The 15,257-nt window shown below is 36.9% G+C and overlaps 1 protein-coding gene across 3 annotated transcripts in view; it reads right to left on the bottom strand.

Moving 5' to 3' along the window:
• hmgcra (3-hydroxy-3-methylglutaryl-CoA reductase a) overlaps positions 1 to 15,029 on the bottom strand; it is a 38,451-nt gene extending 23,422 nt beyond the window's left edge. Inside the window, exons 1-5 of one of the 3 annotated variants that reach the window (XM_051929507.1) lie at positions 14,934 to 15,029; positions 4,608 to 4,789; positions 3,621 to 3,732; positions 3,441 to 3,528; positions 123 to 207 (exon numbers count right to left, since the gene is read on the bottom strand). In XM_051929507.1, coding sequence (XP_051785467.1) covers positions 123 to 207; positions 3,441 to 3,528; positions 3,621 to 3,732; positions 4,608 to 4,772 — 450 coding nt within the window. In that variant the 5' untranslated portion in view covers positions 4,773 to 4,789; positions 14,934 to 15,029. Of the gene's footprint in view, positions 1 to 122; positions 208 to 3,440; positions 3,529 to 3,620; positions 3,733 to 4,607; positions 4,790 to 14,639 lie in introns of all 3 variants that reach the window. The other 2 variants (XM_028805686.2, XM_028805685.2) reach the window with 2 other exon arrangements.
• Between the last annotated feature and the right edge of the window lie 228 nt (positions 15,030 to 15,257).

The following is a 15,257-nucleotide window of genomic DNA, read 5'->3' as shown; positions in this document are numbered from 1 at the left end:
AATAGACTCACTCTGGTCTTCTTTTGAGATTACAGAAATTATAAAATTTCAAGGATATCCATTCATTCATGTACCTGAACAATTCAACTTTTATAGTCATTAGTCAACTATACCGTACATACCTGAGAATTGCTGCTCAGAGCAAACTTGGCCAATGCACATGCTTTGGAAAGATCAATCAAAAGCAGGAAAAATGGCAAAGCTTCACTAAAATATAAAAACAAAAGAAAAGGGTATTCCTTAAAAAAAAAATCAAAAAAATCCACTTCTGAAACATTGTAATTAAAAAAAAAAAACCAAAAAACTTATTGTACACAAAACTTCAACAGAGAGCCGCAGTAATAATGAAGAAATAACTATAAAGTTATAAAGCTATACAGCAAGAAAATAGTTAATTGTAATGCATAATTACAAGCTCCCCTGTTAACCAATCTATCTGAATATAGACTCTGAACTCTCATTACTTATGCTAAATTCAACTAAACCTTTGTTTCCTAAGTGGTAGGGTGGCTATAGTAACCATTATTGGCCTTCAGTTGTTGCCTTTTTGCCAGAGGTACAACTGTGCTATTTTCTACTTACAACTACTATTATTGCCTATAATTGTGTATTTAAAAAGCTTTGCACTCATTATGAAATATTACTCTTTCATATACATTTTTATTTCTGATTATCATTGCATTATGGTATACATTTTTCATTTTTGTTATGCCTTGTTTGCCTTTGTTTTAATTCTTGTGCTGTATATATCCATGAAAATGCATTTCATGGGCTCTGCTGTAACAGAGTTCTTTGTTTTTTCAGAGAATAATTTACACACTGATTGGTTTATTGTATCAAAACATTATCCTAAAGTTACAAAAAGTGTTACCCCACCCTGGTATACGGAGACCCCATAACTTCTGGTGCCCCACAGCCGCTGATCTGCTCAACCCTAGGACTTTTGAATTGTGGCTCTCTGTAACCTTACACATTTTAAAAGTCTGCACACTCCTACAACATCAGTAGAAGATAAGAGCCAACACATCATTTTACCTTTTCATTCATATCTGTCAATTTTTGTTTTGGGTTGGGTCTCCCAACAGAACCTGTTTGTGGGTTTGTATGCTGAAATATTACTTAATAGAAACAAATTCTAAAATTATATTTTGTTTTTGGTGTTGTGGTTATACTGTTACCATTCTGACTTTGAACTTGAGTGAAATTAATCTTTCTCAGTGCAGTCCAAGGGCCTCATGCATAACGCTGTGTGTAGAATTCACACTAAAACATGGCGTAAGGACAAAAAAACCCAGATGCATAAATCTGTGCGTTCACCAACTTCCACGTTCTTCCACTCCATAAATCCCAGTAAGCGTGAAAAGTAACGCACGTACACGCGCCTGCTGCCACACCCCAAACTCCTCCCAGAATTATGTCTCTTTGAATATGCAAATCAATATAAATTGCCCTTAAGCACAGCATTCTGTGAAAAGACAATGGCAAAAGCAAGAGGGAAAACAGAAGAATTTCAGCGAATACCAAGTGGAGGCAAGGAAAAACATACTATTTGTTGGTTTAAACAGTGGTATAAACAACAAAAGGAAGTTGATCCAGTGACAGTGTCGGAGAAATGCGAAAGCTCAAGTTAACAAAGTTGCAGTGCCCGAAATAAAAAAGAAGTCACATATCAAAGTTGCCGTGAAAAGGCACAGTGGGGGAAAAAAAGCACGAAATGTCAACTTTAATATCTTGAAATGTCCACTTTAATCACGTAGTTTATTTTGTCATTAAAGTAGAACATCATAAACTTCATCTTAAAATCGCTTAATTTACTAGTTTCTCAAATCCCATTATAACTACAGTAGCTCATTAGATGCTTTGTTTTGTATTTGTTCTTCTGTGTGCTCTGTGTGTGTGAATCACTACGTGCTTCTTAAACGGGCTTTCTCTTCCTCCGACAGGACAGAGAATCCATTACATTCGTAATATTACAGCTCTCTGAATAATTAAAATACTGAGATGTATACTTGATATCATTTTCATGATGACAGAGGAGTTAAAAATGTTATTAAACATGGGAACACATTGGCGCAGTGATTGTTCATGCCTCACGCAAGATGCTTGCTACGCCGTGCGTGACCTTCGATTAAATAATTTATTGCAGCAGTACTGTCTCTTTCAAACGTACTAACCTCCAATTCCTGTCCTTACTTTTCTTTCTCCAAATACCCAATCACCACACAATCAGCTCTGTAATAAACGTTAAGCCATCTGTAAGCTTAGAACGAAATATCTTTGTAGTACATGTTTAATTATTCTATCCATCTATCCTTCCAGTGTCGCGCCAGCCCCAATAAGAATACAGCGAGAGACCGGAACAGTCCGTGAATGGAGCGCCCGCTCCTTGCTAGCGCTGCTGCACCGTGTCCTCACATGTTTAATAATTAACAATATAGATTATTTAAATGAAGTTAAAGTTTTATCTGTATAATATATTTTAATACATTTCATCTTAAAAATGATATTGTCATCATATGTAAATATGCACTTTATAAAGTGGCTCAGGTTGTGCAATATTACAACTATCACAAGTTTACAGTGAGGTAATTGTACTTATAATTACAAAGCGTTCTACAAGGAGCACTTGGACTGATTGAGTGCGTTTATATTTCTTGGGATGAAATTGTTTCTGAACAGCGAGGAAAGGCTCTGAAGTGTTTGCCGTATGGGAGCTGTTCAATAGACAGCATGGCTGAGGCAGCGTGTGCTTCATGCTGTATACTGATCTTTCCAATCAGCTGCTGTAGAGCTGTGATTCCGCACTCAGATAAAGTGATATAAATACTCCGAGTGGTGCAGCGAGAGTAATATGGAAAAAGATGATCTGCTGTGGCAACCCCCTAATGGGAGCAGCTGAAAGAAGAAGGTGCAGCAAGAGTAACAACGCTAAAGCAGCTATGGTATTTAGAATAGTTTGACCATTCTGTGGACCATTATATTGTTACAGGTCAACTACAATCAGATGCATTAATCTAATAAACAGTATGCTGTTAATTTCAGTGTATTTATAAAGCCGCGTCAGGGATGTGGATCTAAAAAAGAAAGGGAAACCACATTGGAACAGTAGCACTGCTTTGACTCTGGGTGTTGCCAGTTTGCAAAACTGAGAGGAGAACTTGCGTACGCCAAGCATTTAGCTACTGTGAAAATGTGCGTGGCTTTACGCCAAGTTTAGGTTTTATACATTGTGATTTAAATTATACATGAGGCCCCTGGTCAGAACCTGTTCCATCCAAGGAGGTAGCGCTCCCTGCTGAACACAGCTGGCATTTACAAGTTGCTGTACATCAATCTACACTAAAAGCAAAACATCATAAAGTCTTTAAATAAATAAAAAAAAAAAGGTGAACTCTGCTCTAAAGTAGTAATATGGCACACAACAAAAACAGAAGACTTACTTGAGTCCTGTGAGCTCTTTGTCAAGGAAATGAATAACAACAGTGCTAAACACAAAACTGGAGAATATTGTGAAAAGGCCTGCAATACCTAAAAAGCAAAAGCATATGCACAGAATTAATTACAGAAATTATATTCAAAAACATGTATATTTAAAGACACAAAAGAAAAATATGAAATACCTAAAATATATTTTGATCCAAGTTGTCTGAGATTTTGGAACTGGAAATATATGTAGACAATTGCTATGCAACGTGTGATTGTCAGGATGATAATGTCACTACTTAAAATATCCTGTAAAAGCAGACCAAGGAAAACCATTAGTTATGATACAAATCAGTAAAGAAGATGAGGCTGTATGGCCCAGCCAGACAAGAGTCTCATTGCTAGCCAACCTTTTGCTAGGTAAGGAATGCAATATTGTTTCAGTGAACTTTACATAAAAAGTGTCATACTAGATACCATCAAAAGGTAAATAACAATTGCATTTTATAAAGTATTTTGCGAACACTGACTGGTGATAATATAAGGTATCAGACAATACAGAAAGGTTGGGAGCCTGTGCTGACTGCAAGACATGGCAGCACCCACCACACAATGAACTACCCAGATTGGGATTAGAGTGCAGAGGGTGACACCTCAGCACCACACTGAACCATGTGAGGTTTTTTTCAGTGGCTAAGCACAACATAAATTTAGGATAGCTGCAATAGAAAATCCAGTAATTATTCAGTAAAACCATTACTTTTACCTATATCCTAACAATATTATGGGCAGCATGGTGGCGCAGTGGTAGTGCTGCTGCCTCGCAGTAAGGAGACCAGGGTTCGCTTCCCGGGTCCTCCCAGCGAGGAGTTTGCATGTTCTCCCCGTGTCTGCGTGGGTTTCCTCCGGGTGCTCCAGGTTTCCACCCACAGTCCAAAGACATGCAGGTTAGGTGCATTGGCGATTCTAATTGTCCCTAGTGTTTGGTGTGTGTGTGAAAAATCCAATTTGGCATATAAAAACAGTTTCAAGCCAAAGACCAGTCCTTAACCTTCATTGCACAATTTTCCCTTACTAAGAATGTACTGGTGTTTGTGCTTTTGCTAATCTGGAATTTGAGTTCTATTAACATTATTAGGAAACGAGCCCAAAGAGAGACAGCCATGATTCCTTTCTATTCTTACCTCCTCAGATTTTGGACATTCATAATTCCATCCACAGATTTGATCATTTCCAGTGAACATGTTCATTGACATCATGCAGATGGTCAGAGTAACTGTCCCCACTATCACCTCCCAAGGGTGGGAGGCTACAAAGTGCCCATGCATCCGAAAGAGCCTTGTCAACATTTTAACTCGTGGTTACCCTGAAATATGTACAAAAATAAATAAATAAAATTCAGACACTACCAATTAATAAGATGTTTACATTTTATTGAGGGAATGAAGAATTTAATAAAAAATTCTTTATTTTCTGAAAGGCAAACTCATCTTATTAGTGTGATAACCTCTACCCTGAGTAGTATTGCATGGGATCAAATTTTTAAAGCCAGCATTATGCTAAACGTGGTACTGAAAGTTAATGGCTGTGTACTGGCAGCACACACACTGACCTCTGAGGGAGCTGCAATCACCCCACAATATTTGTATCTTAGCAGCCTCAACACTCCAAGGGTCTCCCTGAAGTAATATTTCAAAGTAGAGCACTTATTTAAAAAGGACTACAAACTGAAAACCTGCAAACAAGTGTGAGCGGGAGCATGTACTTTAAGGTCAATCAAATGTCAACATATTTTAACATTTAACTCTTGACTTATATAAATCTCTATCTATTGCATACAGTTGTTGTTATAATGCCAAAATATTCAGATCTTTAAAGTTTTATCAGTTTTAAAAAAAGTTTCTTTTAAAAACCAAACATCTTCACAAATATGGCAGAATGAGCACAGCAACTGCATCAAGGAATAACACCTAATGTTCATAGACTCTAACAAGGAAAGATGTAGCACAGAGGAAGAAGTGTCTTTCCCCACTACTTGCCTTAAAAATGTATGCTTTACAAGTAGCACTGTGAAAGTAGTGTGCGGTTCCTAACCATGAAATTAAGAGAGACATCATGGATCCCTAAATTAAGCCCCTCTCTTATTCCTGAAATTAGCAATTAACAACATATGTTCAAAGGTGACTGCAGCTCAAGACATTATGACAACAGTAGATTAGAAAAGAGGAACAAGAAGTCACCATCAATAACTTCTAACTTAAAAAACATTTTCTGTGACGCCACTCCCTCTACGTCCGTCTTACATTACCCTCTTGTATTTCTTTTTTCCCCCTAGTTAGCAAAATGAAGACTATGTGACATTTCAACAAAATGTAGCTTACATCAAACAGATTTCAAGTGGTGGGAAGGTTACCCATGTTAGGGAAAGACTACTTTAAAAGAGTACAGCTCATAGAAAATTGTCACTACACAATGCTATAAAATAAATGTTGATTCAGCACTTTTTAAAAACTCTTTATACAAAAACAGCTCAAAAAAAGAGAAGAGTTCAGTCTCAAACTTGACTCTCAAGCAAAGACAGTCTATAGCATAGAAGCCTCAAAATAAAAATAAATAATCATTAGTGATCTGTGTTGTTGAGCTTTAGGGCGACCAATAAATATCTTATTGTCATGGTCTGGTGCCAGGATCACCCTGACAGTAACCACAGAATATAAAACCAGACATAATATGGCATCAGCTGTCTTTACTGTAACAGTGTTTCCCCTACCATTGCAATTAATGGGCACACTGTCCTGCAATCTTGACCACCCATGGGTTGGGGTGGGGAGTGTAAAGACATTGCAGCATCCAATTTTGAAATATATTAAATCAATTTAATAAATCACTTAGAATTTTTAAAAATGGAACACTGCACCCGAGTTGTCGATGGTGTTTGTTTACTTTCCTATGGTGTTCCTGTTTTTATGTCAAAATGACCATAACATTGTACTATCTGCAACTCTGAATCAGTGTGGAAACTCCAAAACAATTGTGTAATAAATCATGCACTGTAATTCACTTAAGCTCACAATTCCATTGACTAGGGAATGTCAACATTTCAGCTATTGTACTTTTGTGACATGTTCAGACTAAACCTTGCTGCAATTTGTTTCAAGACATAAATCTGAAACTCCTCTAGACAGTAATATGATCCCACTTGACCTCCTCGGCAAATGCATTCTCACGATTATCTCATCTTTCAATAACTTATCATATAATGCAGAGCAAACAGTGTTCTGGCATTCCACTTATTATAACAACTTAGAAAACACATGCATTGCATAATATTCAGGTACATTTAAAGATAGTTACCTGTTTTGCAAGTTTGAGATTTTAACATTTTTGTTTATGTATTTGTATCTTTTATAGGCATCTGTCTTAGGCAAACCAATGAGGTGACAGTAAGTCAAATTAAAAAAAAAAAATCAATTAAGAATGTTATTTTTTTGTTTTAAAAAGATTTGTTGCATTGTTTATTTATTGTTACAATTATTAATTTAATTGTTTACACCTCTCTAAGAGAGAACATCCACATCCCCCTTCCCCACCAAGCTCAGTAACCAATGCCACCCACTAATCAACACTGAGTATGTAGTATCTCATTCCATACCATATAGATGTTGATCACAAAACAACAATGCCTTGTTAGACATATATTTTTCTGGTAATTTATAATATCAAAGTTAAGAGGGAGGGAGCTGCTGGAGGTACACCTATCAAGGACATACTCAAAAACTGCACTCTGTGACAAAACTGCAGGCGCCCACCTGTTTTTCACACAGACCTTCAGGAAAGTTCCAGGTTTGGCCATTGCAGAAATTCAATTGCAAGCAAACTATGATGAGAATAAAACCCCAAGCTGATAGAGTTACTAAGTGTGATTTGGTTTCATTTTTCACACACCAACTAAACTTTCTGATGAGCACCTATTAAGAAAGAAACCAAAACTTTCCCTCTGCTACAAGATTAATCCTTCAGGAAACTCCCAGGTCTAACAACCCCATGATTCTTAGGATTACTTGGAATTTCCAGGACTAGTCACAAGTGTGAGGCTTTTGAAGTTTAGGGAAAAGGTCAATCAAAACCTACTCCACTGCATTTGACTAAAAGAAAACTAATAGATGAACAGTACTTTAAGACTGCTGCATTATTAGGATTTTCCAGACAAACATTTTTGAACAATGTAATCAGTGGAGTTAGCTAAAAACAGCCAATCTTTGCACACTATCGCCTCTATTAACCAAATAAGCTTGTTGGATCAGGTGGCTTCCTCCTGTGTGTCACACTTACTATATGTTCTTATGTAACTAGATAGCTACAGATTTCTGTATGCAACTGCCTCATTCATATTAATATAGCACATTTCAAAAATAACATCTTGGTATGTTATGTACTTGACCTTTCAATTTTCCTGATTTTTTTGTCACATATATGCAGATGCTGTGAATCCCACTAAGTCTTGACTTGGGAAATTTCACAATGTTTGTGCATCCACATACTAATTAATTGGCTACAAATTTGTTGGGGTAGCCTGCATATGCAAGTAAAGCCTGTATCATTTGGGAAAGCAGCACACCATTTCAGCAGGACAATAATATATAAATTTATTCACCACACCCACCTACCCCAACATTCACAGGGAGACAAAGAGGGACACACAGCCAGAACCAATTCTAGATGAGACACAGGCCCACTTTACAGCATACCCATCCAATTTGGGCCATATTAGAGATGCTCAATAAATGTTCCTTTCATCTTTTTGAGATAAGGGAGGAAACGACTGTAATGAGAGGAAACTTCAGAGACAGTTACAAATATGGCTGCAATGATTAGTTGACGTAATCGACAACGTCAACTATGATTTTTTCATTTTCGACTTGTCATAAACAGAGCCTTCAATAGAGGCTCCAGTCACAAAAAACCACATTGATTTTTGTAACTGCAATGCACTACATGAACGTCTGGGGGCAGTATTATTTGTTATTGTTTGTCAAGACTGCTCACAGTCCTACCAACGAAGAAGAATGTCTGAGGAGAAGAATGCAGAGGAAAATAAACGTGGTTGCAATGGTGACTCAGATAGAGGATGGGGAAGGTGATGGAAAAATATTTATACAGAAACTTTCTGACGTGTGGGAGAACTTCACCGAAAAAGAAAAAAAGTTGAATGCAGATTATGCAAAGCGGAGCTTTCTTTTCATGGCAGCACCACCGCGGTGCATGAGCATCCGAAATGCAAGCATCCTGGAGCTATGATGCAGCTGTCTCTTGAGAATCTATGCTGGCGCTGTTAGTTAGGGTCAGATCAGGAGGGGAGGGAGAGTGTGAATGAGACTGAGAAAATAAAAGTGAAAAAAGCGAACTTTTACAAGTAATAAATTTACACCCGACCTGTTCGTTTTCAAATAATACTGCATTCATGCGATGATGTTTTCTGATTGGTACTATTCAGGTCATACAACGATTTCTTCAAAATGTCACATATATTTGTCTTTCTTTTTTTTTTCCACCGGTGCTGCACGCTGGCACCAGAAGGCTTAAACTTATTCAGTGCTAGCAGGAGCATGCAGGTGGCCGATTGCTTGTGCTATAACAAGCTTGACCTGGCGGCAATCAAGGCATGTACGGGGTCCACTGACATTCTTTCCTCTGCATGTCCTGGAGTCCTGTGCAGACTGGGCAAGGTCGGGGGAAAAAAAAAAAATGCGGTCACTGATTACAAGCGCAAGAAGGTACACGAATGAATATGAATAATGTTGCATCTGTGCCACAAATATTTTCCAAAATGTACTATAAAGGTCATAAAATGAACAATTCCAAATATCATATATACCTATGTCTCTGTTTTTTATGTATCGTGATCGTGACCGAGAGAATAAAAGTGGGAAAAAAAAAAACCCAGTAACTTTTACAAGTACTATACATTTACAGTGGCTGTTACAGACGCAAATCAAATGTATGTGTTTATTGTATAATATTAACAATAAGAGCAACTCACTACTTAAAACGGTAAATATACGAGACAGTCAGGATCGAACAGGGGGACTCTTGATTATAAGTCAGCAATTCCTACCGCTGCGCCACGGAAGCTACTGAATCATCCTTGAACCTTTTGTGAAAGTGTTTATTGATCTTTGCACTGCAGGCTTTACACATTATATAGTTTATGTTTACATTTTGTCATTTATTACTAAAATATGAAAAACGTTTGTTTTTGACAATGTATTTTTCTGGTTAAGTTAAATGCACTTTTTTTTGTTTAAAGACTACGTGCACTTTAGTTTGTATTGTTTAATGTATTTCTTTTTTATCGTGATGGTCACACTAATATAAAAACATCTGATTATTTTCAAATTCGTATGTTTCACTGGTTGTTATTTTGATTGTTATTAATTTTAATTGTGTTAATGCAGAGACATCAGGGTGACATTCACTGGTGCACAGACGTGAGCAGATGAGGTAAGCCATGCACTGGAGCCCAGAACAGGATGTGCAACCACAGGTCGCAGGCATCAAAACAGTCAGGCATGAAATAATTGTGACTAATCGAAAAACAAAATGAACAATTAGTTGACTACCAAAATAATCATTAGTTGCAGCCCTAGTTACAAACTGTCTTCTAAACTCCCTTTTTATTTTGTACCCTAGTAATTTATGATCTTGATCTGCATCTTCTGTATAAAAACTTATAAAATATTTCTTTAAGATACTTTGCATCTTTAAAGAGTATGTTTCTTCCTGGCTATTAATTAAATTCTAACTCTGAGGCAAAGACATTATTTCAGATAAAGAAAACAGGAATAATGAGATAAGGAAGTAGTACATGGTATACCAATACTGAAAAACCCAAACTTCAAAATGGTATGGTACCAGCATTTTGTTAATTTTGGTACCCGAAATTTTCAAGGACCTCGTGCTCAGTTGTTTATTAGCATGATTAAAACTGCAAGTGGACCACTCTCTTCAATATAATATACCTATTACATGTAGATTAAATCACCCAGGACCACCCCAGAGACAACCAGAGAGTTTAAATGATTCTATTTTTGAAAAACTGTCCTACTCTACTGCACAAGGCTGGCAGGTCACAAAGTAATAAGTCAATTGCAGTACATAACTATACAAACAACACTGGTCCCATGAGCAAGTCTGGTTTGGTGCCTGAATGTATACTATGATGAATTAGCACCCAATCCGTGACAGATTTCAGGACACTCTGAAAATTAATTAAATGGGACTGCCAAAAGATAGATTGACTTCTATACATTCTTAAATGCTCTGCAATTATTTACATAATGCTAATTAAAATTGAATTGCAAGAAAAGTGCATTATGTTTACAAAGGCAAAGTAGTTCTAGAATGCCAGTTAAAAGTAAAATCTGAAAACAGCAGGCAAGGGGATCACTTTTGTTACCTAGGAGGCATATTAACACAAGATAGATGAAGAGATCAGCAAATCAAGAGAAAGATTGCTATGGCATAACAGCTTTTATGCAGTTAAAACACATAACCAGACATTTGGGTTATGAAACATGGAATGTGAGCAAACAATGTAAGGCAGACTAGAGAGCTGTGAGATGTGTTTTTTTAGAAGAATGCCAAAAATTATGAAGACTCGAGTAATAAATGAAGAGGTATTAAACAGTGCACATGTAAAAAGATGTTAACTAAGTGATATAAGAATAGACAATTAAAATATTTGGAACAAATCATCAGAGCTGAACAGAAAGCGTTGCATTGCTGTGTAAAACCAATGGGAAGACAGCAAGACTAAAATACAGAAGCACCATCAGTGGAAAAGCTGTGAGATGGTTCAGGAGCAACATGAGATGAAATCAGATGGAAAGAGACACGTGGAAGGCCATGATTACCAAAGTCTGCTTCGGACATAGTACTTTACCAAAAGAGAGAATTAAAAGTACATATATATTGTACAGTGAATGATTATTGTGTACACAAAAAACAAGGACTTGAGGATTTTCACTAAGTTTGCACACAGCTTATATAGGTTTATAGGGTTCTAACAAGTTCTAATTTGAAATTATAATGAAAACAAACGAGTTAAGAACTTGTACACTGGGAAAAGTAAAATAGCATGTGCTGCTAATCTGAAGATTAATTGATTATTTATTCATAAAACTGTGCCCACTCCTAGAAAGTAGAGTAGAATTAAGAGGCTGTACTCATATTGGGAGTTTGCAAAGTCCACTGCAGAACTAATAAATTCTTGCTATTCATAGAACTAGGAAAGAGTACTGCATTAGAGGGTAAATTGGATTACCCAAATTAAATCATAGATCTTTTACTAAATTTTCCCATGCACATATTTAATTTATATTTTAACAGTCATATTGTAAATTGTGCTGTAAAAACTAGCATTATACAACAAATGACATGAATACCATGGTCTAGAATAAAGCCAGACACATACTGTCTTATCACTTTTCAGCAGTAATAACCTAATGTCAACAAAAGATTATGATGCAAGTCTCTGCAAGCACAAGTTTAATTTTAACTTATAAAGTAAACTGTTGTTAGCATGTCTATGTACATATTTCACAGCCTGTTAGGCAGAGTTTATTTAATGGAGTCTTGGTCTACATTTCCTTATTTTAAATAGATAGATAGATAGATAGATAGATAGATAGATAGATAGATAGATAGATAGATAGATAGATAGATAGATAGATAGATACTTTATTAATCCCGATGGGAAATTCACATTCTTCAGCAGCAGCATACTGATACAATAAATAATATTAAATTAAAGAATGATAATAATACAGGTGAAAAAAAAAAAAACAAAAAAAAAAAAACAGACAATAACTATGTATAATGTTAAATATTAACGTTTACCCCCCCTGGTGGAATTAAAGAGTCGCATAGTTTGGGGGAGGAACGATCTCCTCAATCTGTCTGTGGAGCAGGACAGTGACATGCCAGGTTATTGCAATTTACTGTTACAGAGTCGATCACTTGTCAAGTGTCTCCTAGATAGATTGACAGGCAGACAAAAAGGCACAAACATACATATAAGAAGAATTATAATAATCTTAAGTATGCTAATAAGTTAAAAATATAAATGTAACAACAATTACCTTTAAGTAATTTAAAGGGTGGGTATTTACTAAATATAAAGTGAACAGAACTTCACACCCTTATATTTACAACTCCACAGTACAGGATTCAAGACATTTGCACAGTTTATTGCACTAGCTCATAGTATCATTGTCTGATCAGATATCTCATAGACAGGCTCAGTACCATTCAGTACACAGAGAACAGAATACCACCTCGGCAGAGGGATGACTCATTATAGTCCCCGATGGCTGAGGGTAGAAACAACCTTGCATAGCGCTTCATGGTGCAACACAGTTGTCTCAGTCTGTTACTAAAATGTATGTCTCAGTTTAGCCAAACCCAAGCAGCTTTCTGAGTGTCCTTTGTTCTCCCACTTACTCCAGTGAGCCCGGCCTAACACTCAAAACTGAAACACCTTTTTTAAATCAGATTATTAATGCCACTACCATATAGAAGAATATACTAGCCACTATATTCTGGTAGAAAATATGTAGCGTGGTCTGCATACACCATTCAACCTCAAATCTCCTTGGAAAATATAGGCGACTCTGCCCATTCTTTTATACAGCCTCTGTGTTGGGACTTCACTCAAGCCCATCATTCAGATGCGCTGGAGGTATTTATATGCATTACATAAAACATTTGATATAGATAATGCGGTCTAGAATAACAACAACATTTATTTATATAGCACATTTTCATACAAATAATGTAGCTCAAAGTGCTTTACATGATGAAGAAATTAGAAAAAAAGACAAAGAATTAAAATAAGACAACACTAATCAACACAGAATAAGAGTAAGGTCCGATGGCCAGGGAGGAGATTGTTGCCATACACTTACAGGGGCCTCATCATTTTTTTCAGCAGATATAAATCTTAATGTCAGCAAACAATTATGACAATCCACAGGGAACCAACACAAGTCTCTACAAGCACAAGTTTCATTTTTCCTTATAATTTTTACTTATAAAACAAAACTGCAAGGCTCTGCAACTAGCTGGACTGGTTGTGCACTCCCTAACTTCCAGGACATCTACATCCAGTGATGTTGTACCAGGGCTAATTACCAGTAATACCAGACATCCCAACAATGGCCTCTTTGTGCTGTGGTCTGGAAAATGCTACATGACTGCATGAAGACCACTTCAGAGAGACTGAGGTGGAGCTTCTGACCGCAGTCCACCTGCGCAGCGCTACATGATGCCCTATTGCTATTTCTCTTACATTATTTAAATCGAGATATTTATTTAGTTATTATGTATTATTTATGACACCACTTTGTCATCCCATTATAACGTGTGCTACTGCACTCACTTAATATATATTTATTGATACTATAAACACATGTATTATTATGCTTTATATTGACTTTAATGCACAGTCTTGGAGTTAAGCAGCTAAGCATTTCACTACATATCGTACTATATGTGATAAATAAAACGTGACTTGAATGCCCGTAAATGTGCTTGTGCACATACTTTACAGCCTATCGTGCAGAGTTTAAAGTGAAAGGCACGGTATTAATTGTGCAGATTAATTTACATTTACTCCGGTTTAATCTACATTTCTTTGTTAAAAATTCCACTTCATCGTTATTTAGTCAAGTTGCCCCTATTTATTGCTACTAGAATGGCAACAGCTACAAAACCTAAGACAAACATTGTAGTCTGGTAAGTCATTTTCTTATTACAACTCTACAAATGACTATTTATTAAACCTCCCTAAAGCGGACTAAATTTAACGCTACATAAACTCGGTTTCCTCAGATATCCAAAAAGAAAGCACAACATTCCGAAAACATCGTATCATCTCTACTGCTCCAAATAACAAGCATATCAGTTCTGAAGAGGGAAACCCCGATGAACACTGCGAGTTCATCTCTCTAAAATTAGACAAATTATGGACACCGATATACTCACGACTCACATTAAATGACCTGTTATATATACAAGTTCCAAAATAAGCAATCATGAACAGTATTCACTGTCAAGGGAAAATGACAGACTGACGAGAGACTGGATAGGTGTGACAACATTCACATAAAGTGTGTAAAATAAGCGAAAGAAAAATGTTATGACCAGGCCACACTTACCACCGCACTGCCAGAAGCTGTTCTTTCGTATGACCTTCTTTCGGTAATAGACTGGTAAAAAAAAAAACACGCTACACGATTTCGTCACTTTAGCCTTACCGCAGCCACTGCTACTGCTGCCTGCCTGCCTTGTCAAGCGGAAATGTTCACAGGACCTCACTATTTCCTTGGTGCGTCCAACTCGCTGCCTGTTACTTTGTCAAACTCAACCCAATAAAACCTGTGGCCACCCAACCGTGTAAATGATAATAAATAGTGTATTCAATTAATCATAAAATACACTCAAGAACTGACAGCTGAACACCTTTCTTTGGCCACAGCCTACAGGACGGTACACCCACTACAGCAGGAACTTGAGTGTGCAATGCGACAGCATCGTCCGATGGCTTATCCAATCGAGGCGCAGTGTCTGTGATGGCGAACGTTACGTCATCAAGTTGTCATAACAACAAGATCAGAGTGGCCCGCGCGAGGGAACGCGTGATCTCGCCACTTCTACCAGGGCCAATTTCAGTGAGGATGCTCATCAGCGAAGCGATGGTATTGGTGGAAGAACAGCTCATTGATGCGAAGTTTGGTGGCATGCTTCGAAAACCGTACAGACGCCCCTTTAGTTTT

The sequence above is a fragment of the Erpetoichthys calabaricus genome, chromosome 7 (assembly GCF_900747795.2).
Source record: "Erpetoichthys calabaricus chromosome 7, fErpCal1.3, whole genome shotgun sequence".
Classification (NCBI taxonomy): domain Eukaryota; kingdom Metazoa; phylum Chordata; class Cladistia; order Polypteriformes; family Polypteridae; genus Erpetoichthys; species Erpetoichthys calabaricus.
The sequence above is the reverse complement of the archived record's forward strand: the minus strand, read 5'-3'. Positions and strand labels throughout refer to the sequence as shown.